Below are 23,520 nucleotides of genomic sequence, written 5' to 3'. Positions count from 1 at the left end.
ACTTACCATAGGCAAAATAGTTTTGAAAGTAATTAGCTGAAACTGTTGCTTCGCTATTAATGTTTATTGTTATAGGCAATGTTTAAATGTCTGAGACTCTGAACAACAAAAGCAAGCCTTCACAACTATAAATCAACTGTAAACACCACCCAAATATTCACTTCCTTCACATTTACTTGTTCATAATGAACTTTGTAGAGGAATTGAAAAACAAATGAAAAAGAGAGAATTGCTTTTAAAAAAATAGAGCTTATAAAGAAAAAAATTGTGGTTATATATATTAGAAGAAAAAATGATATTAAAAAATGATATTCTTTAAAAATGACTAAGTTAATTAATATGACTCCAAAAATTACAAGCTAAATCTGCCAATGAAAACAAATAACTTCTTAGTACATGACACGTAGTTGGTGGAGATTGCTGACAAAAAATGTAATTTTAAAATAACAATAAGAAAACACGTAGTGTGTGTGTGCCGCAAAATGGACCACACAGGTCATCACCAAATGGAACTTGAGAAAGCCATAAATAAAAAGCTGGCCTGCGAATTGAAGGATGCCAAGAAAAACCAACACAAGTCATTTTCATTCCTCTACAATTATATTGATTTGAGTACAGAATTATCTCTTTCCCTTGTCACATGGAAGAGGAAGTGCTCAACATAAACTAGTATATTTTAGTTAGGGGTGTAAATGAGCTGTGTTGGTTCGATTTTTATCAAAATTTGACTACTATATTTATTTGGGTTGGTTTTATTGGTTTTTTGAATTTTTTCTATATAAATATTATTTTAATCTTATTTTGTTAGAGTTAAGGATAAATTATGAAAAGTAAATATATTTAAAAAAATTGACAAACATATGGTCTATTAAAATATTCTTATGGGAGGATTTATAGAAATACATAATAGGAGTAGTTATTTTCTTAGTCTAATAATAATTTTTCTTTAATGTACGCTTCAAGCTTAACCGAATTTTAGTAATTAAATATAAAAATCAATATGATAACTAAATAATGATATGTTCTACTTAATTTTAAAAATTATTGGTAAAATATCATTTTAAAATTTTAAAAAAAATTTATAAGTGTTTAATAAATCTTGAATATAGAAGAACAAAGAGATTGATACTTTTCAATAACACTTGATAAGAAAGTAATGATACAAGTTAGAATCAACCATTATTTAAAGTAAATCAAATATTTGTACTTTATAATTCTATTAAATCTTACATCCCACGAGAGGATTATAAATATTTTTGGATATTTGTTTGAAAAAAAAATATATATAATTTTAAAAATATATATAAAAATTATATAATATGTCGGCTTGGTTCAAGTTTTTTTTACTTAAAACCAGACCTGATCGAGCTTTTTAATAGGTTCGGTTTAACTTTTCAATTTAGTGCGATTTTCCGGGTCGATTTGAACAACCATAATTTCAATTTATGACCACTTACGGAAGGTTTATCCTAAAGCCTTGCATTTTTTTTCAAGCCTTTCATCTTCGTGGAAAGGATAAGGATATGTGTCATAAATATGTCACGCATATGTCGACACCTAGGGGTGTTGATGGTTCGGTTTGGATCGGTTTTTTCTTAAAAAGAAATCAAACCAAGTAAATTCATTTTTTAAATATTAGAACCATACCAATTAAGTCGGTTCTTTCTCGATTCGGTTTATGTCGGTTTTTCGATTTTTTCGGTTATTTGTTGGTTTTTTTAAAAAATATAAGACATACAGTACCAAATACATATTTTGGCAACCATATTTTCATAACACTATCAAATCAAGATATACTGATGATAATTGAATCAAATAGTGATGAATAACTTAAGGACTCAATTAAAAATATATTATTTTTAACATGAAATAAATTCTTACACTTAACAAAAGAAAACTACCAATCAAACTAGAATGTAAAAGTAAAGAACTATACTAAAAGCGCAAACGATTAACATTTACTATAAAGTTGGCGAAATGGCTTCCTGACCACTTAAACTTGTGGGGCTTTTGAAAGCCGATATACAAACTTTAGTCTTTCCCATTTAAACACTCAAACTCGTAAAACCTATAACTAATAAACACCTTTGACCATTGACTACGCTTATGTGGTGGTAGTTTATCTTACGTGGACATAGTGCGTACAAGTCACATTCAAATGGCGCGTGTATATGTACTATTCATTTAAAAGATTGTAAAATCAAAAAAAATAAAACAGAAACTATAAGGAAAACCAAAAAAGAAAAAGAAATCCCATCCGCCGATTTCCATAATATAAACACCCACCCCTCCCCTCCCCCCCTCCCCCGGATCTCGTCTTCTACAAACCACCCCTGTATCTTCGCACCATCCCCAACGACCAGAAACAAGGCTTCACCTATAACCCACAGCAACGACCAAACGAACCCAACCAGTCCCTCCTCCCCATCTACGCCTAACAGCGCCTTCCCCCATCCCTTCGAATTTTGAACTTTTCTTGTTGTCAATCTAAAAGTTAGTCGCCTACCACCAGAAACGGCTGCAAGATAAACACACATACATGCAAGGGACAGAGAAACAGATCTGGGGGGGGGTGAAAATGAGAGAAAAGGAGATGGGGAAGTGAGCGAAAAAACAAAGGGACAAAGATATTTTTGTGGTTGTTCGGTTTGAGTGTTGAGGACGTTCGAGATCACCGACGAGTTATTTTTTTCCGGTTTGTGGTACAATTTCCAGATTTCTGTTGATCATATATTATCCATGTTTTTACTCGTTTTCTCTAATTCACTTGAACAGTTCTAAGTATCCATTGTTGTTCCTTTATGTTCGATTTTTTCTGCCGTAGTATTGTGTAAATTATTTGTGGCCCTCTTCGTAGTTAATTTGGTTTGCTGGGTCATTTTGGTACCTTGAGTTAGATAAAAGTTGCACAGCTATGGTGAAGAAGAAAATAAGGGAAATAGAAGAAAAATTAGAAATTAATAAATTTATTTTAGCACAGCTATGGGGTTTGTTTTGGCGCCCTTGATGTGTAACAATCCCATTAGTCATTTGCTAACTGGATGGACACGTATGTGAATGTATAATATACGCGCGTAAGGTCAAGGATCAAATGTGTTTATTAGTTAAGGGTTTCACGAGTTTGAGTGTTCAAATGGGAAAGTCCAAAGTTTGTGTATCGGCTTTCAAAAGCCTTACAAGTTTAAGTGGCCAGGAAGCCATTACGCTCTATAAATTTTTTGAAACTTTGTATAAAAGTATACATATATATATGTGTAAAAATAAATTTAAAATAGTTACTCTTATATTCGGTTTGGTTCAGTTTTTTCTATTAAAACCAAAACCAAATCAAATTTGATCGGTTTTTAAATTTCAAAACCAAAACCAAACCAAACCAAAAAATATCAATTTTTTTGATCGGTTTGATTTGGTTTTCGGTTTGGTTCAATTTTTTGGATTTTTATGAACACCCCTATCGACGCCATAAATTGTTTAGGAATGGTTGATACTCAAATTGTTAATTAAGAAAAGACAACCTTCTATTATGCCTTTATAGTAAAAGTGAAAGCACAAATATCTTATGTGTAGAACAAAGTAATCTAAATGAGGGGGTTAAGGGCTAGCTTATTTGGTGAACTCCTTTTTACATGGGAGGTTCAAACTTACTTTTTTCTTCCCCTCCTTAATGTAATAAAGTTTTTTTTTTCTTTTAAATAATAATCTAGCACAACTTTGTATCAAGATTTTAATATAGTTGAATAATTAGTAGTAGTGATCACGCACTAAAGTTCTTATGATTTGAGCGAATCATGTTGACCTTTGTTTCGGATTAAATCACTTGATTGTCAATTTTAATAGCAAAATATACAAATTTAAAGGATTTCTTTTGATGATTAAAATGGTAAACAATTTGCACGCAAATTTTAAGGATTTCTAAGCATGCGTGGGTTCAAACTTTCAACTTTTGTCATTCTTTTTCAAATCGTGCATCTATTAGTTATTCAAAATAAACCGATTTTTATAGCTTGGCCAAACAAGTTCTAAACATACTTTAAATTTAATCTATAAAAAACTAAATTTTTTTGAAATTATTATGAAATGAAAGTAATATAACAAGAACTATGTAATTTATTATAACTTAACATAAGAAGGGAATGATAATATTAGAAGAGAAAATTTCTTCTTTTTTCAAGTGTGTCCAATAGGTTCATCAATGAACCAATTTATAGAAATATTTCATTGTTGCAAAACCAATTCAAAACTTGTTATGAATACAAAACTAATTCAAAATCTGTTATGAAGATAAAATCAATTCAAAATTTGTTAAGAAAACAAAACCAATTCAAGACCTTTATGAATACATCCATCGTCATGTAATTTGTGTAACAGAAAAGTTTCTAGTTTGTATAAATTTCATTATTATCTGTGTTAAACCAATAATGCATGGTAAAAAAACTCAAGGGAGAAATTTAAGTAGCAAGATCATCCAAATTCCAAAAACAGTAAAATTATGGGATCTATAAAACAAGCCAGCCCATAAATTATTTTCAAGCAAAAGATAAAATATCAAATTACCCACCAAAAATAAAAGAGAAAAAATTAAGAAAAAAATATACACTAATTAATTCACATTTTTTGTCAACAATGGAGCACCCCAAGATTTCTCTCTTTTCAATTTGGCCCCATGATCAAATCATTCGGATGACGTCATTTGCCGACGAGAATCATCTAATCCAACGGCTGTGATTAAATCTTCTCCAATTTCTGAGCTTTAATCAAAGGATTCGCCTTAGCAATCGCTTCTCTTCCCATAGACTTGAAATCAAACGTGCAGCCATGGATCTCGGGATATCGATGGGTGCCACAAAAAGTGGTCCCACACCTACACTTGAACCCGGTCAACCCCACTTTCTTCCTACAAACCGAACACCGGTTTGGCTGCACCACCGGTTCGACAACAGCAGCCGGTTTTTTCTCTACTTTTAACAGTTCCGGCAATACCACCACCGATGAGCTGGCTGCGGGAACCGGCGGCTGCAGAGGAAAGAGAGAATCAATGGGCTTTTGTTGGGATTGTTGAGCTAACTAAATTTCATGGTAGCATTTTGAGCAGAAATTTTGGGTTGTTGAGCTGCCGAAGAATCCACAGTTGTTTGCGCATAATATGTGCCCTTCTTGTGCCTCAAATCCATGTTCTTCCGCCATAATTGTATCAGTTTTTCTTCAAATTAAAGGCTCAACACAACAAGATTTTCGAGCAGATGAAAAAAGGCTATTAATGAAACTCTGGGAAGGAATGAAGAAGCAATTGGGGTAAAATGGGATGAAAGAATAAATAAAGAGAGAAGAGGAAGGATCAGAGAAAGGAGACAAAAATTAAAGGGAATTTTAATAATGAGAATTGTGAGCAAATCATTAGAGAAGATAATACTAAAGAAATATCAATAGGACAGGCTGGAAGAGGCAAAAAAAGAGGATGAAGGGAAACCAAGAATTTTAGTCATGGGGGTAATTGGGTGGTGGGGAGGACACGTGGCTGGAGGATTGTGGTTTGAGATGAGAGGTAATTTAAGGCGAAATAACTCGCACTAAATATTTGCATCAAATTATAAAGGGAATTTTATGGCTCGTCATAAATTTTCATTAACCCAATCTGTCTATTTTTATTTGTTCAATCTACTAAAATATATTTTTATTTTTACTTATCCATTATAACAAATTAAAAAAGAATAAATTTTCTTTCTTCCGATTTTACCATTATCATTAACTACTCATTTTTTAAATTATTGCTCAAGACTTTTTGAAATGCTATCTTATTATGAATAAAATTGTAAAATACATACTTTATTTATTTTTTCTTAAAGGGGTGCAAATTAAAAATGAACAACTAAAAATGAGTGGAGGGAGTATATGATTATTTTTATGGAAGATCGGTAAAATATGGGTAAATTTATTAGTTTGTAGATTCATTTTTTTCTATTTAGTTTGTAATTGAACTAATCCCTAGTATATAAATTTACCATAATTAGTGATAATATAGAGGTAAAACACGTATTAGTGTACTATAATTAGCTGGTATTATTTGATTATGATTAGCTGGTAACAATCTATAAAAAAAATATTTCTTGAATGGTATAAATATTGAATGTGAGTGAATTTATTGAGTTTTTGGCCAATATTGTCCTTTATCTTTGAGGGTAGGTCTATTTTGGTCCCTCAAATATAACCTGAGCATATTTAGTTTCTTAACTATGCTAAAGCATAATGTGTTCAAAAAATAACATCACTACCTCGTGTTACTCATGTGACACTGTAAGAAGAAGATCAACAGTAAAAGAAAAAAACCATTTCCATTTCGGGGTTGGTTTCAGCACTCACCATTTTTTTAATTTACATATCGAAAATATTTTATAAACCAACACCCACTAATAGTACAGAGCTGATAAATTTAAGATTTTAACGTTGAAACTTTTACTTTTAAAAATTTCGATTGATTTTTCCAAAAAGAAAAGTTAAAATTTGAAAAAAATAAAGCTGCCAGGATCACTTCTAGGCATCTCAGTGAGAGTAAAGGTGCTACACTCTAGCATACTTAAAGGACTAAATATGCTTAGGATTATATTTGAGGGACCAAAATAGACCTACCCTCAAAGATAAGGGACAATATTGGTCAAAAACTCTAAATTTACTTGTGAGACAAAAGTTAGAATATGGGGATGAGGGTAGTGGGTTAGGTGGTAGGTTAAGCTGAATGGGTTGAGTTATGGGGAAGAATGTGATTAGTGTCTTCTTGTGCATTCTCCAATTATTAATTTTTTGTTTTGGGTGTGGCTTTCTCCAATTACGTGTGTGCTTAGCTGCATTCATAGTTTTGAGTCAATTTTGAAACACTCTAAGATAGTAATTTGTATTTTGAACACCTAAAGAAAAAGAACAAGGCGTATCCTTAGGCCTTTGACTCTTTTTTTTGATGATCGACTAGTTAACTCTTGCTTAATAGTAGTATATATTAGTCCATCCTTTTTCTTCTTTTCAAAAGGCTGCCACTTGCCATTTACTATTTCTACAAATAGAAGGTGGAAAATGTCAATAATAATAATAATAATAATAATAATAATAATAATAATAATTATTATTATTATTATTATAATGGTCGACTCCTTTGAAGGAAAAACTAGAATAGGAATCTAGTGTAAAACATGACAAAGCGGAGGAATAAGAGTTCAAACTCTGTATTATACGCCAACTTTTTTATTATATGATATTTTTCTTAATGACATAGGGAGCATGTACCTATAATAAGGTCAAGTATTGTACTACCTATTATAATATATAAATATTTCCTTTCGACAAAACAAAAGTATTCAAACCCAATGCTTGTGTGAAAAAACAAAATACAGTACTTACCTTTACTCTTCTAAGAAAAAATCGAGAGTCGCTATCCGTGCCGGTCCATTTATACATTTTCTTCATTTGTTGTTCATTTTTTTTTTGGATTTAGGTGTAAACTTGACTTTTTAGGTGCAGGGTTAATTTCTTCTTCAAGATTGTAATGCCTTGTGAAGTAAAAACTTCCATTTATCGTAATATTTTGTTGATCTAACGCGATAAAAATGTGAAAAATTGAAGATAAAAGTTGAAAAAAGCGTGTAAATAGTTGAAAATTAATGAATACTTAGCTAAGAAAGCAACACCAAATTGTAACGACCCAACCGGCCGTTTTTGAGCATTTGCATTTCGTTCAGCTGTTTGAAGTCTTGAGTAGCTTCATAGGATGTATTATGATTTGTGCGAATCGTCGGTTTTGGTTTTCAGGTGATTCAAGATTGATTGGAAGAATGAATCTCATGTTAGAAGTTTTAAGTTGGAAGAGTTGACCAAATTTGACTTTTGTGTATTTGACCCTGGATCAGAGGTTTGATGGTTCTGTTAGGTTCGGATGGTGATTTTGGACTTGAGCGTATGCCCAGATTTGCATTTGAGTGATTCTAGAAGGTTTCAGTACTATTTGGTGAAGGTTGGAAATTTAGAGTTTTGGAATGTTCAATATTTATGAGCAGAAGTCGACTTTGATGATATCGGTTCGGATTTTGGTTCCGAGAATTGGAATAGCTTCGTTATGTCATAAAAAAAAAAAGAAAAAAAAGTGCAACATATCAAAGAGCGATGACACAAATTATCAGTGACCTCCTACATAACATATGTGAGCCTTACGTGGACAATTTGGTAGTCTTTTCAAAAGAAAGAACCGACCACATCGAAAATTTACGCAAGGTCTTCGAAAGGTTAAGAAAATATCAATTGAAGATGAACCCAAAAAATGTGCATTCGGGATCGGGCAGAGGCGACTCCCGCTAGATAGCCGCCTCTCTCTTTTTATAGCCTCGTGGACGGACTGAGACTTGTGTGAAAATTTTGAGGTCATTCCGGATAGATTTGATATGGTTTGGCACAAGTTATAGAAGTTGAAAGTTCATTAAGTTCGATTTAAGGTGCGATTTGTGGTTTTGATGTTATTATGTGTGATTTGAGGCCTCGAGTAGGTCCGTATTATGTTTCGGGACTTGTTGGTATGTTTGGACGGGGTCCTAGTGGCCTCGAGTAAGTTTCAGATTGATTTCAGACCTTTTTCCTTATGTTTGGCATAACTGATTCTCTGCTGGTTCTGGTGTTTCAGGCCTTCTTCGAAATCACGAAGGAGAAGACGTGATCGCATAGAGTCGCATTCGCCAGAGGTGAAGCACGTTCGTGAAAGGTTGAAGGGTTGGTACATCGCGCTCGCAGGTGAAGGTTCACGATCGTGGAGCAACTTGGAGCTAAGGACTTCCTTCTTCGCATTCGCATAGTTGTGGATGCATTCGTGTAGTGTTGGTGCTTGGGTTCATAGCGTTCACGAGGGTAGTGTTGCAAACGCGAAGAGTATTTTTTGGTTGAGTTCATTTCTGTCCATCGCGGTCGCATGGGTGCAACCGCGATCACATAGTATTAGTTTGAGTGCCCGTATGGATTACAAAGAACTTGGTTCTTTACCGTTTTCCTTAAGCATAAAATAAATAAGCAATAAAATGAACACATCAGTTTTTACGTGGAAAATCACCCGGCTCAAAAGATGCAAAAACCACGACCTACCATATAGGATTTTCAACTTCGCAATGAGCCAAAATGTATAAATTATAAGACTGTAATTCAATACTCTCATTACTCCTACTGCTCATATTTGATTCACAAGTTACTCTATGATCCAATAGCCTTGATCTCCTCATACCTACACTGCTTGAGGGTAACAACATCCAAAACTTTGTTGTGGTTTCCTAACATAATCTCAGGTAAGGTAATGTTGAGCTTGTCAAACAACCTAGTCAATGTGAAATCATAAGGCATATCATTCTTAGGTTTGGAGGTGTCTATAGCCCTTGCCATATGCTGAATCATCAGGCTAGGAAGATTGATAGGTCTACCAGTGTCAAGCAGTTCCATCACAGGCATGTCCAGCAGAGTAGCTTCATGCCTTCTCTCAGACTTCTGAAGAATGCAGGAGTTTACAAAATGAAACAACAACTTGTGGAAGGGAGTCATATCAGTCTTGTACACCTTCTGGGGAGCATCCAGTTCAAACTTTTGAGAAAACTTCCTTGTGACCACAATGCCAGTGTCAATATCATTTTCTATGGCTGGTCACTTTTTCTTCAAATAATTGTCAAATCCCAAGGAAGAGATATTCAGGAGCATCCCTAGCTCCTCAGCATCAAACTCCATTTCAAATCCCCATACCTTACTCTTGACTACCTTACCATCATAGTTGAAATTTCATAGAACTCCACCACATCAGGAACACATACTGGGGGGAAGGATTTGATAAACATGTGCTTCCACCCCTGTAGCTCAAGTTTTTCAACCAGTTGAGCCATCCCCTTCTCATCAATATTCGCAAGACTTTTCCCATTTAGCACTTTTCTGTTCCTGAACTCAGTGAGTCATCAACTACAGTTGGCACATTTTTTCTTGTTTTACCGCTACTGGCCCTTGCAGAAGGAGTAGCACTTTTTGCAACTTTGGCAACCTTTCTCTTTGGTGTAGAGGACTTCGCTGTCAAGGCATAATCAGATTCATCTTCTCTATGTAGCTCAATAATAGGTTCCACAATTGAAATCTTCTTCCTTGACTTCTTTGCACTTCTAGACTCCTTAGTGACTTGTGCATCAACAACCTTTCTTTTACTCCTTGTAAGAGGAGTCCTGGTAGGAGGAGACACTCCTTTCCTTGTTGGGACTACTTCACAGGAGTCTTGCTGGGTTTCTTCCCTACCTCAGATAGTGGCACATCATCTTCATCACTGCTAACTTCTTTATCTCCAGTAAAAGGAGTTAACAGAGACCCAGGTTTTTGAGCCCTTGTCGCTTTACCAGTTTCTTCTGAAGGGGCTATGATAGTGTTGCCAATGGTCATGAAACCTTCAGATTCCTCACTCACATTCTCATCTTCTTCCTCACTCTCTTCATAACCTCCTTCACTCTCACTTACCTTTTCTTGATTCTCACCCTCACTTTCAAAGTCGTCCTCTTCTTCATTATGATTTTCTTCTTCTGCAAAATCATTAACCTGCTCACCTGTCTTATCATCTATATCACTCTCCTTATTTCCATACACTCCCTCATTCTCACTCTTTTCTTCTTTATTGGCTATATTTTGAGTACCATGATCCTCATGACTGTTCACAACTTCCTCTTTTTCTCACTCCCATCATCATCCTCATCCCCAATCCAACTAAAAGAAAGGCCATCAGAAGCCTCCTTTGGCACATGTTCTTTACTTCCTTCCCCTCAACCACAGGCTCCACATCAGTAGTATCTACCTCCTTCCCCAGATCACCTACACCCTTTTCTGCAGTGAATTTTTTCACTTATGGCTTCTCAACCGTGGGTGGGAGAGTATCTAAGGGTGAAACATCTATAGCAGACACTAAAACATCTAATTTAGAAGAAGAATATTGTACCTGATCAGTAATAAATGGCACTGATTCCCCCTGAACCACAGATTCTTTGGCTATTGTGTCTACCTGTGTAGCAGCATCAAGCACTTTCTTGACAGATTTTCTTAGAGTGGCCTTGACCTTTGTGGACTTAGAGGTATTATTCGCAGTAAGCTCAGGTTCATGGGTGGTTGGTTTTGGAGAAGAGGTTATAGTGGAGGTGGGGATGGTAGGAACCGTAGGAAAATATGAGGATGATGTAGGTATATTGGAGGATATCGAATAAGAAGGAGCAGATGTGGGTGTGTGTTCCCTTGATGGCTTGGTACATTTCTTCGATTTTGGGTTTTGCTTCAGCCTTGGGTGATGATTTGGCTTTATAGGGGATTTGACTGACTTTAGGCATGGTGATCAAATGAGAGACTAGAAGAAGAGAAAGGGAGAATTAGTTCTTGATAATTGCTCTTAATTCTTGCTTAGGATTTGAGAGAAACAATGAGGTCTGAGAGGATGATCATAAGAGCCTTTTAAACATGTTACTCCTGATTTGACTGGAAGAGAGAAGGTGAGCGAATTTGAGTTCTAAAGGGACTCTTATAATGGTTACTTTGACTGTTAGTATTTCTGCAGTAATTGAACTCTAATTGCTCTAGGATTCCCCCTTACTCTTTGACTAGAAGACGAATGGAAGTGATGCCAACAGAATTAGAAGTCAGAGTATAGCAATAATTCTAGGATATTAAGTCCTAGTAACTCAAGATAGTATGGCATGTACCTGAGTCAAAGAACCAACTCCTTAGTTGTTTCTGCAATAAGGCTTCAACACTTTATATTAGTATCATACAACACAGTTATCAGCCAAATTTTCCAAGCAAGTGTATGAGCTTAATACAAGCACGAAGATAAATCAAACATATTGTACTTAATTATCTACATCTAATTATGACTTTTTTAGCCAATCACTGGGTTTCAACTTAGTGGGAGGAGTTGATTAGACCTAGTTCTATTCTATTTCTTTCAAAGTGATCCTTACTCAAGCTTTAGTAAAAATATCAGCAATTTGATCTTCAGTTTTACAAAGTTAATTGAGATATTTCCTTTTTCAATATTGTCTCGGAGAAAGTGATGTCTAATGTCAATGTTCTTGGTTCCTTTGTGTTGACATGGCTTTTTAGCAATGTTTATCGCACTGGTATTATTACAGAAATGGGAACACAATCAACAAATATACCATAGTCCCTTAGCTGTTGTCTTATCCATAGCAGTTGAGTACAACAGAATGCTGATGCCACATATTTAGCCTCAGAGGTAGATAAGGCCACTGAGTTTTGCTTCTTGGTTCCCCAAGACACCAGACAAGAACCTAGAAAATGAGTTGTTCCTGAAGTGCTTTTCCTGTCAACATGAAAACCTGCATAATCAGCATCAACATAATCAAAGCTATACCATCTCGGATACCATATACAGAGATCAAGGGTCCCTTTGAGATATATTAGTATCCTTTTGACAGCCTTTGGGTGAGATATTTTGGGATTTGCCTGAAATCTTGCACGTAACCCCACACTGAATACTATATCATGCCTGCTTGCTATGAGGTACAATAGTGACCCAACCATTCCTCTATATAGTTTGTGTTCCACGCTTTTCCCTTCTTTATCAAGGTCCAGCTTTCTTACAGTTGCAATGAGAGTGTCAATGGACTTAGAGGAGTCCATGTTGAACTTCTTCAATAATTCTTTGATATATTTCTGCTATGTATCATGGTTCCAGTAGGTGTTTGCTTGATTTGCAATCCCATAAAGAAGTTCAATTCACTCAGCATGCTCATTTCAAACTCATTTCCCATTATCTCAGAAAATTCCTTGCACATTGTTTCATTGGTAGCCCCAAAGACAATTTCATCTACATACACTTGCACAATCAGAATAGTCTTCCCTATACTCCTTAGAAATAGAGTGTTGTTCGCCTTTCCTCTTACAAAGTTGTTGGCTAAGAGGAACTTTGAGAGTTTTTCTTACCAAGTTCTTGGAGCCTGTTTTAGTCCAAAAAGAGCTTTATCCAGTTTGAACACACAGTCAGGAAATTCTTCACTTTAAAATCTAGGAGGTTGTTTGAAAAACACTTCCTCCTTCAGATAACCACTCAAAAAGTCACTCTTTACATCCATCTGATATAAGGTGAACTCCATGTGGACAACAAAGGCTATCATCATTCTTATAGCCTCCATTCTAGCTGCATATGCAAACGTTTTATCAGAGTCAATGCCCTCCTCTTGATTGTATCCCTGAATCACTAGTCTGGCCTTATTCCTTGTGATATTTCCTTCTTCATCCAGCTTGTTTCTGAACACCCATCTGGTACCTATTATAGTTCTATTCTTGGGTTTCTGTATCATGTGCTAGACCTTGCTTATTTCAAACTGATTTAGCTCCTCTTGCATGGCTATGATCCAGTCTGGATCCTTTAGAGCTTCTTTGATGGTCTTAGGACCTGTGAGAGAAATGTTATGAGTGCACGTAGACTCTTAGAGAAGACCTGGTCTGCACCCCTGCATTTGGATCAGAGATGATATTCTCAAGAGGATGTGAATTTTGATACTTCCATGGTCTGATCTATGTACCCAGAGAAAATTCACCCAAGGAGTGACCCAAAGGAACATGTTCAGTGGGTGTGGCTTCATTAGTCTGGTAACAGTTAGAGTAGTTCTTTCTTCTTCTTGTTCCTCATGATCACTGTTAATTTCCTTATGGTCTTTGGATCCATCTTCATACTGAGGTTCAGATTCCTTTATAACTCCATCACTAGTAAATCCTATGTCTTAATCTTTATCCTGTAGACCTTTCCCAACCATATTGTTAGATTCATTCTACACACATAGTTCCTTTATTAAAAACTTTATACGCCTTACTATGAGGAGAGTAACCCAAGAAAATTCCCTCATCATTTTTGTCATCAAACTTACCTAGAGCTTCTTTTCCATTATTATGCACAAAATATTTGCACCCAAAGGCTCTCAGGTAAGTGATGTTGGGTTTTCTTCCTCGAAGTAACTCATAGGGAGTTTTCTCAAGAATGAGTCAGACCATGCATCTATTTAGCAGGTAGCAAGCAGTATTGATTACCTCAGCCCAGAAACTCTTAGGCAATCCACTAGCAATCAACATGATCCTCCCCATGTCTTCTAAGGATCTATTCTTTATTTCTACAATCCCATTTTATTTTGGAGTTCTAGGTGCAGAGAAATTATGGTCAATACCGTGTGAGCCACAGAACGCAAGGAATTTTGAATTTTCAAATTCAGTTCAATTGTTAGTTCTTATACTTAATACATTGCACCCTAGATTTTATTGAATCATTCTAAAAAATACACATAAAACATAAAAGGTTTCATCTTTGGATCCCCAAAATAAAGTCCAGGTATACCTGAAAAAGTCATCAACAATCACAAACACATACCTCTTACCTCCTTCGCTCCTTATTCTTATTGGTCCACATAGGTCTATGTGAAGGAGTTCTAGAGGTTTAAAAGTACTTACAAACTTTTTAGATTTAAAGGATGACTTTACATGTTTCCCTCTAACACATGCATCACACACCTTGTCAGAAGTGAACTCAACTTTAGGTAGCCCAAGGACCAAGTCCTTTGCTGCCAACTTGTTGAGTTGAGAGAGACTGGCATGTCCCAATCTTCTATGCCATAATAGTGGATCGTCTTCCACTACACTCAAGTATGTGTTTTCACTCTGGGGAAGTGACATAATCGATATCTTGTAGGCATTGTTATGCCTCTTACCTTTTAACACAATTTCATCAGTATCAAGCTTAGTGACAGTGCAAACTTTGGAATTAAATTTTACTTCATTTCCTTTGTCGCACATTTGGGAAATGCTAAGAAGATTGTGTTTAACACCTACCACATAATACACATCTTCTATAGCATGAGAGAGTGACTTACCAACCTTGCCAATACTTGTTATCTGGCCCTTTTTCCCATTTTCAAATGACACACTTCCTCCTTGGAAGGCTGTCAGTGAGAGGAAGTTTTTCTTTTCTCCAATCATATATCTTGAGCATCCACTGTCTAGATACTAGTCCTGATTGTTTCCTTTCACCTTAGCCTGCACCAAAATTCATAAGTTAGTTTTTGGAATCCAGACAAGCTTGGGTCCTTTTTTGTTGAAAAAAGGATGAGTCATATCCCTTCTTACCCAGAAGGAGAGAGGATTAGAAGCTATTTTCTCGTTAACCTTAATCCACTTAGTATGGATAGCAGAATTAATCTTTGTCTTCTCTTCCCTCTTCACATTTTTAGCAATACCAAAGGTGCTTCTATGTAGAGCATGAACTAAGGCAGGACAAGTGTCTCTAAAGTATCCTACTTTTGCGCAATGAATGCACATGTTATTATCAGAAATTCCTTGCACATGTTATTATCAGAATTCCCTACATATTTTGGGTCAAATTTAGGGACAGGTTTTCTATAGCCAATTCCGGATTTGTTAGAACTACGGTTTTAATTCAGCCAATTCAAGGCATCAGAAGATCTATGCCATTTGCTTAGTCTAGAGAGTTCATAATTATCTTTTTCTAGGTTTCCTGTAGGACTTTATTTCTATATTTAGCATCACAAAGATTATATTTAGGAATTTTTAATTTATTTTCAAGCTTATCCTGCAGATCACTCATTTTTCCTTTGCCACGTATATTAGGAGACTTCTCATTCTTAGATGTACGCTCAAGAACCTGGTTCTTAAGGTCCTTGACCTGTTTCTCTAAATTAGCTTTGTCAGATTCAAGCTCTTTGATATCAAGTTTGACATATGAAAGGTTGCTTATTAGGTGATCATTTTCAGTACTCATTTTATCCATTTCATTCATTAAGGTCAAAATTATGGCTGTCACGACCCAAAACTAAACCCGATCATGATGGCTCCTATCATGGAACTAGGCAAGCTGACACACTTCCAGAACAATCTCATACTTCATTAAAAGATAAAACAAAGCCTTTTCCATACTGAAATTTCATAAGAGAGTTTAACTTGAAAACAAATGCAGAAAACAAATAGCCCGACATCGGGGTATCACTAAGTCATGAGCAACTACTACAACTGTTCTGATAATACAAGACCAACATAGTCTGGGAAAAATCCAAAATACAATTACGAGGAAGATAGAGAAGAAGAAAGCAGGACTACGGTCGCTAGGCAGCTACCATGCTAACTCCAATGATCAGCAACAGAAATATCAACAGCCGCTACCGTGACCAGAGATACCTGAATCTGCACACAAGGTGCAGGGAGTAACGTGAGTACACTAACTCAGTAAGTAACAAGTCCAAACTGTGGGATGAAAGGTAGTGACAAACTCAACCTCATCAGAGATAACAGAAATATCGTTCAGAAACGTAGGCATGCTTTCAAACAAATAGACAGCTCAAAACAGTAAAACAGAGCAGGTATGAACATGGTAAAGAAATATAACTCTGCTACATCTACATGCCAATGCACATGCTGTATGTAATGCACCATGCTGAGTGACTCATGTGCCCACAATCTCATATGCTCGTCCACTCAGTACTATATATGGCCCATACAACCCAGGGAAGATCCATCTCGGAATATATACATCTTTGACAGTAGTCACTCAGTATTGAGGAAGGGCAATCCATCCCGGAATATATATACATCACTGACTACCAGTCTCCAGTACCAAGGAAAAATAGGCCAATCCAGTCTCATGGAGAAGATCCATCTCCATACCAAGGGAAGATCCATCCCTGAATATAATCAACCACGCCCACTATGGGTGTGCAGACTCCGGAGGGGCTCCTACGTCCCAAACGCTATAACAAGCCAATAAAGGCATAATCAATAATCTGTTACGGCATGCAGCCCGACCCATAACTGTCACTCATAATCAGGCTCTTGGCCTCTCTCAGTCATCACTCTCCAATCTCACCCACGGGCTCACAATGCCATGAAAACTAGCCCGGAACAGTGATATGATGTGCAAATAAATAACCACTGAGACTGAGATGTGATATTAAATGCATGAACATGACTGAGTACAGAATATCAAGGAAATCAGTGAGATGACAGCAAGAAACGACAACTAGGGGTCTTAACAGTATCAGCGCAAAGCCCTAACAAGATAACTAGCATGATTTACAGCCCATTTACTTCATCACAGGAAGAAAATGCAGATATCAACAAGATAGAATCACTAATCAGTGCCATAAGATGAACCATGTCACCATTCTCACGGTGCACGCCCATCACTTGGCATGTGCGTCACCTCAATACTAATCACATAACATGTAGTTCGAGGTTACGAACCCTCAGAACCAAGTTTGAAAGCGTTACTTACCTCAACCAAGCCAAAATCCTACTCCGCGATGCCTCTACCCCTCAAATCGACCTCTTGATGCTCTGAATATAGCCATAAACAATTCTATACTATCAACACGAGCTAAAGGAATCAATCCCATAAGAAAATGCTAAGCTTTAGGTCAAAAGTCAAAAAGTCAACTCAAAAGTTGGGATCCGGGCCCACATCTTGAAATCCGACCAAAGTCAAAAATCCAACAACCCATTCGATTATGAGGCTAACCATATTAGTTTCACTCAATTCCGACTTCGAATCAGCTTTCAAATCCCAAAAGTTCATTTTATGAAACACCACAAATTTTCCCCAAATTCGATCCCAAATTACTAACGAAAAGATGAAATTAATGATATATTCATGATTATTAGTCAAAACCAAGTTAGAATTACTTACCCCAATGATGTCCTTGAAAAACTCCCGAAAATTCGCCTCAAACCGAGCTCCCAAAGTCCAAGATGTGAAATGGAACCGTAAACCTCGCTTATATAGTGCTCTCTGAACCCCCAGTCCATGGTCCGCATATTTCTCACCACGGCAGCACAATCACTACCACGGTCCGCGTAATTGCATCGCAACCGTGAGTCCTAAGCCAACCTCTACCGCGGTCCGCGAGATTCTCACCGCGACCGCGAATGCTGAATCAAGTCCTTCTGTGATCTGCGAAGTTCCCATCGCGGCCGCGTTCTCTTACCGCAGTCCGTGTAATCCATACCACGGCCGCACTTCCAATCATCCAAGACCTGCAACTTTCCAACACCAGATATCAGGTATTTTTCCAACTCCCAAGGCCAAATAGTGATCCGATAATCACCCAGAACTCACCCGAGAGCCTTGGGACCCCAATCAAACATACCAACACATCCCATAACATCATACGAATTAAGTCAAACCTTCGAATCACTCAAAACAACATTGAAACACCAAATCGCCCTCTGACTCAAGCCTAAGAACTCCTAAAGTTCCAAATTCCACAAATGACGCCAAAACCTACCAAATCCCGTCCGAATGACCCTAAATTTTGCATACACCTCAAACATAACACTACAAACCTACTCCAACTTTCAGATTTCTATTCCGACCCCGATATCAAAATATTTTTTCACTGGCGACCAAAATTACCAAATTTCTAATTTTTTTGCCAATTCATGCCTAATTCTATCACAGACCTCCAAATCATATTCCAGACGTTCTCCTAAGTTCAAAACCACCTAACGGAGCTAACAAAACCATCAAAATTCAAATCCGAGGTCATTTACTCATAAGTCAATATCCGGTTGACTTTTCCAACTTAAGCCTTCTCAAAAGAGACTAAGTGTTTCGATTCTCTCCAAAACCACTCCAAACTTGAACCAACTAACGCGATACGATCAAATACAACTGAAGAACACAAAATGAAGCAAAAAATGGGGAAACGAGGCTATAACTCTCGAAATGACCGGTCGAGTCGTTACAATGACCATCAATTATTTTTTGGACATATCATGAATGTTCTCTTTCAAGTCAAATATACTTACCTGGTTTGCTTCATCTTCAGTTTTTGAATCACTCATGGCCATCTTTCCGATCACTTCTTCCTCTATTTTAGATTCTTCAATCGCCATCAGGGCCACTTCGATGTTTTCATTTTCAAAGTCAGTTTCCAAGGTCCTCCATATATCATGAGCAGAGATGCAAGAGGACACTCTGAGGAGAGTGTTACTAGATAAGCTTTTGTAGAGCAGGTACTTTGCTTTAGCATTTTTCTGAACTAGCTGGCGCTCTTCCTCATCGTATTCCTCTTCTCTTTTGTTGCACTTGTTACCTTCACTATCCATTTTGGTTGGGAGAATTGGTCCATGACTGACAATTACCCATAGGTCAAAGTCAGTAGCCTAAAGAAATGTTTCCATACACAGCTTCCATTCATCATAGTGGTGTCCATCAAATAGAGGAGGTCTTCTAATGTGTATTCCAAGTTGTACTAGGGGTTCAACTTGGTGTCCATCAATCACAACATAGAGACTTATAGCCTCATCCTCCTTTTCTTCCTCTTGATCACTTCCACTGTCCTCATATGCTACCAAGAAGGCATGCTTCATTGCTTCAGTAAATCTTTTGCCTAGGATTTTTCCTTTTTTGGAACCCTTTTCTCTCATCTTCTCCCATTTCTCTTTTTTCAGATCGTTCTTTTCTCCGCTCAATTTCCTACTTTGGGCAGTCCTTGACCATGTGATCTAGCTTACCGCACTTGTAGCACCCATCAGCTTTGTCGATCTGCTTGGGCTTACTACTGGTCTCTCTCTTGGATGCACTTTTGGAATTCTTCATGAACCTTTTAAACTTGGTAAATATTGCTAGATTAGAATCATCATAGTCAGATTCATCATCCTCAGACGCTTTAAGAACCAAGGCCTTATCCTTCTTTGATTCTTTCTTGCGCAGTTCTATCTTTCTCATTTCATGAGTTTTTAAGTTTCCAACGAACTCATCAAGTGAGATTTTGTCCAATTTCTTGGCTTCCTGTATTGCAGTGACTTTTGATTCCCATAAAGCTGGAAGGATTCTTAGAACTTTACTAACCAACTCTTTTGAGGTAAATACCTTTTCAAGTGATTTCAGATCATTGGTTATTATAGTGAACCTAGTCATCATATCCTGGATGGGCTCAGACTCCTTCATGGAGAAGAGCTCATAGTTTCTCATGAGTAGCTCTATCTTTGATCTCTTTACTTGGTTTATTTCTTCATGTGTAGTTTGGGGTGCATCCAATATCTGCTTCGCATTAGAGCACACAGAAATTCTATTGTACTCATCAGGACCAAGTCCACAGATAAGAATTTTCTTAGCCTTTGCATTCTTCTCAATCATTTTGAAATCCGCTGCCACAAATTCGTAGGGGATCCTTAGGAACTGTTTCATTTTGTGCATTTTTTTAGTTGGAATGAAAGGAACTTGGTTCACTATGGTCCATAGTTCATAGTCTTAAGATATCAGGAAGTCTTCCATTTTGACTTCCCACCAATTATAATATTTTTTATTGAACATGGGTGGCTTGGTAGTTGATTGTCCTTCATTAATTCCGGGTGGAACACTCATCTTGTTTCCAAGATCTCCTAGGTGTTAGCCGTGTAAATGCGAGAACCCCCTCTGATACCAATTGTTAGTTTGAGTGCCCATATAGATTACTAAAGAACTTGGTTCTTTACCATGTTTCTTAAGCATAAAGTAAATAAGCAATAAAATGAATACATCGAATTTTATGTGAAAAATCACCCGGCTCAAAAGGTGCAAAAATTACGACCTACTACGTAGGATTTTCAACTCCAACTCCACTAGAACAATGAGCCAAAATGTACAAATTACAAGACTGTAATTCAATACTCTAGTACTTTTCTACTCCTATTTGATTCACAAGTTACTCTAACTTGTAAAGCAAACACTCACTCCAACTCAATAATTGTAAGTGACACTTCATTACAACTCAATTTCCTAAAACACATTCACTATACTGACTCAAGAAGAATACAATATAAGTGTAAGCAATTAAAATTTTATTGAATTTAAATCCATAAGAAATTTAGATTTAATCTCAATTATGTATATCATGGTCCCAATCAGACCCCTGAGCTAATATAATTGGATTAATTTTTCAAATCCAATAAATATGGATTTAATAAATAGGTCCAAATGCGCTAAGCTAACCCATTTTTATTAGGCTACAAGTGATGAGCCCACTTTATTAAGCCCAAAATAATACATTCCGAGAGGCCCAGTTGGGTGTCATGTATCAAATGACGTGGTACACCAAGTCAAACGAAAGAGCTAATAGGATCATGCCACGTGTCAAAATGATCTAATTAGGTTGCAAGTATTCAAGCATTCAAGCACTTCAATACAAATTTCAAGATCAAGAATGAAGTCAAATCAAATACAAGGCGTTCAAGATCAAGGCTACTTGTTCGCGATAAAATTCGTGGCAACAATCAAAGCATTCGCAATGAATAAATTAAGCTCAAAGGCCCTTGAATTTATTTACTATTGAAAAGAAGAATCAGAGGATCCATAGAGATTATACACTCATATTATTTGAAATGAAATAATACGATTGTTGCCATATTTTCGGTCTTGATTTTATTTTCTCGACACAAATTTATTATTTACAGTAAGTACTCGACTCAAGTAAATGACTTATGACTATTTTAGTTGATGTGTAAAAGTATATTTCAGAAGTCCAAAGTAGATCATATTTAAACGCGTCAACTTGAGATCTTCTAGGAGTCCTGTTCATAGTTATTTCCTCTTTGATAAGACTGCTACTGGTCCAAGGATTCCACAAGCTTTGGGGCTTTTGTTTATGACTGAACTATCTGTATGTTCTTGAACAACGATACTTATCACATATAGCAGCCTTCTTCCACCAAACTGGGGCCTGAATAACTTTATGATAAAGTTACTATCTTATACAGACGTACAAGTATCAACATGAGGAACTGGTCCTTTATCCTGAGCAGCTGATTTTTCAGATCAATTAAGCAGCTATGTTGAGGGCCTGGTTCTTTGAACATTTAGTCATACTTTGTTAATTATCAAAACTTCAATACTCAACACGTAGAGTACCACTAGACAGTGCACATAAGTACTCTAATTCGGACCTCTGAGTTATTTTATCACATTTTGAGTTGGGGAGCTCGGTTTGGGCGATTTTGGAGGCGATTTTCACCACAAGGATTGGGGTAAATTGTCTCTACCTGGTTTTGATTATATTTCATGAATCTATCTGCGATTTTGGCATTTGAATTATGATTTATAAAGAGAAATTGAGAGTTTTTGTCTAAACTTTCCTAAAGTAATTTTTGAGATCTGAACATCGATGCGGAGTCAGAATTGAGTAAAATTAGTATAGTTGGATTCGTAACTGAATGGGTTGTCGGATCTTGTGATTTTTATCGGGTTCCGAGATGTGGGCCCCGGTTTGACATTTTGGTTGACTTTGAGTAAATGTGTAAAGATTCTATCTTTATCGTTTGAGTTTGCTTCCTATGGCATTATTTGATGATTTTGAACTGCTTTTGACTAGTTTTGAGCCGTTCGGCGGCTGATTTGAGTAGGATGGCACTTTTAGTGTATCGATTTGACGTATTTGAGGTAAGTGTCTTGCCTAACTTTGTTGGATGAATTTTTCTACTAATTTATATTGTTTGCTACATGCGGATGCATATATGAGGTGACTAGCGTATATGCATGTGCCAGGGTTAATCATGTTTGAGGGTAGATTATACGATTATTTGTGTCTTGTAGGATTATGTGACCTTCTTGCTTCGCATTTTACTTGACTTCTAGATTAATATGAACATGAAGTTAAATGCTAGAAATCCTGATTTAGCTTATTAACTTGATTAAAAATTGACGGACTTTTGTGAAATTATTGATGTGCTAAATTTGATCGTCATTATATTTAATCACAAATACAATGCTACGATCATTATTCTTGAGATATTAGATTCTATGCTTGAATTGAATATCATTATTTTGAGATTTGTTGAGATACTTGAACAATAAGGTTCTTGAGGTTTGTTGAATTGTTATTGGCTTGAAAGCTGAGATTTATGTTCATTTGGAATATTCGCTTAATCACTCTCCTCGATGTTATTCATGCTTCCTACCTTGATTGTTATTGATATACATGTATTTGGTGAACAAGATGTAAAGCACGAAGGGTGATGTCGTACCATTGCATATATATTATCATGTGAGGAAAAGAGTAAAAGCACGAATATATTTATATATTTTCATCCGTGCCGGTCCATTTATATATTTTCATCTTGTTTTTGTTCATTTTTTCCACTTTAGGTGTAAATTTAACTTTTTAGGTGCAGGGATGTTAATTTCTTCTTCAAGATTGTAATGCCTTGTGAAGTAAAAACTTCCATTTATCGCAATATATTGATGATCTAACGCGATAAACAGAGAGGTGATACAAATTGAAGATATAAGTTGAAAGAAAGCGTGTAAAGTAATTGAAAATTGATAAAAACTCAGCTAATTATAAGAAAGCAACACCAAATGAAGCAACGTATTCGTATAGATGATACTAGGCTACTAGTTGACTACATAGCCGAATTCAAGCTGTTTGAAGATTATGAGTTTGAGTTTCGAATTTTACCGCATTCGATTTGATTTACTAGGTTTGAAATATAGTATTTATATTT

At 36.2% G+C, this 23,520-nt stretch overlaps 2 protein-coding genes across 2 annotated transcripts; both read right to left on the bottom strand.

The window, feature by feature from the left end:
* Positions 1-4,447: 4,447 nt before the first annotated feature.
* LOC104247651 (zinc finger A20 and AN1 domain-containing stress-associated protein 4) lies at positions 4,448-5,407 on the bottom strand. Its single transcript, XM_009803715.2, is given in 1 exon segment — positions 4,448-5,407. A coding segment is annotated over 1 exon segment (459 nt). The 5' UTR covers positions 5,185-5,407; the 3' UTR covers positions 4,448-4,725.
* A 14,109-nt stretch (positions 5,408-19,516) lies between these two features.
* Positions 19,517-20,239, bottom strand: LOC138883655 (uncharacterized). The gene has a single exon (XM_070164352.1). The coding sequence runs from the start codon at positions 20,237-20,239 to the stop codon at positions 19,517-19,519; it is 723 nt and encodes a 240-aa protein (XP_070020453.1).
* Positions 20,240-23,520: the final 3,281 nt, after the last annotated feature.

Source organism: Nicotiana sylvestris, chromosome 12 (assembly GCF_000393655.2).
Source record: "Nicotiana sylvestris chromosome 12, ASM39365v2, whole genome shotgun sequence".
In the NCBI taxonomy this organism is placed as follows: Eukaryota; Viridiplantae; Streptophyta; class Magnoliopsida; order Solanales; family Solanaceae; genus Nicotiana; species Nicotiana sylvestris.
Note: the sequence above shows the minus strand (reverse complement) of the source record. Positions and strands in the feature narration are given on the sequence as shown.

What these genes read in the sequence shown, in the direction of transcription:
- LOC138883655 (XM_070164352.1), bottom strand. Translation starts at nt 20,239, where the DNA reads ATGCACAAAATGAAACAGTTCCTAAGGATCCCCTACGAATTTGTGGCA.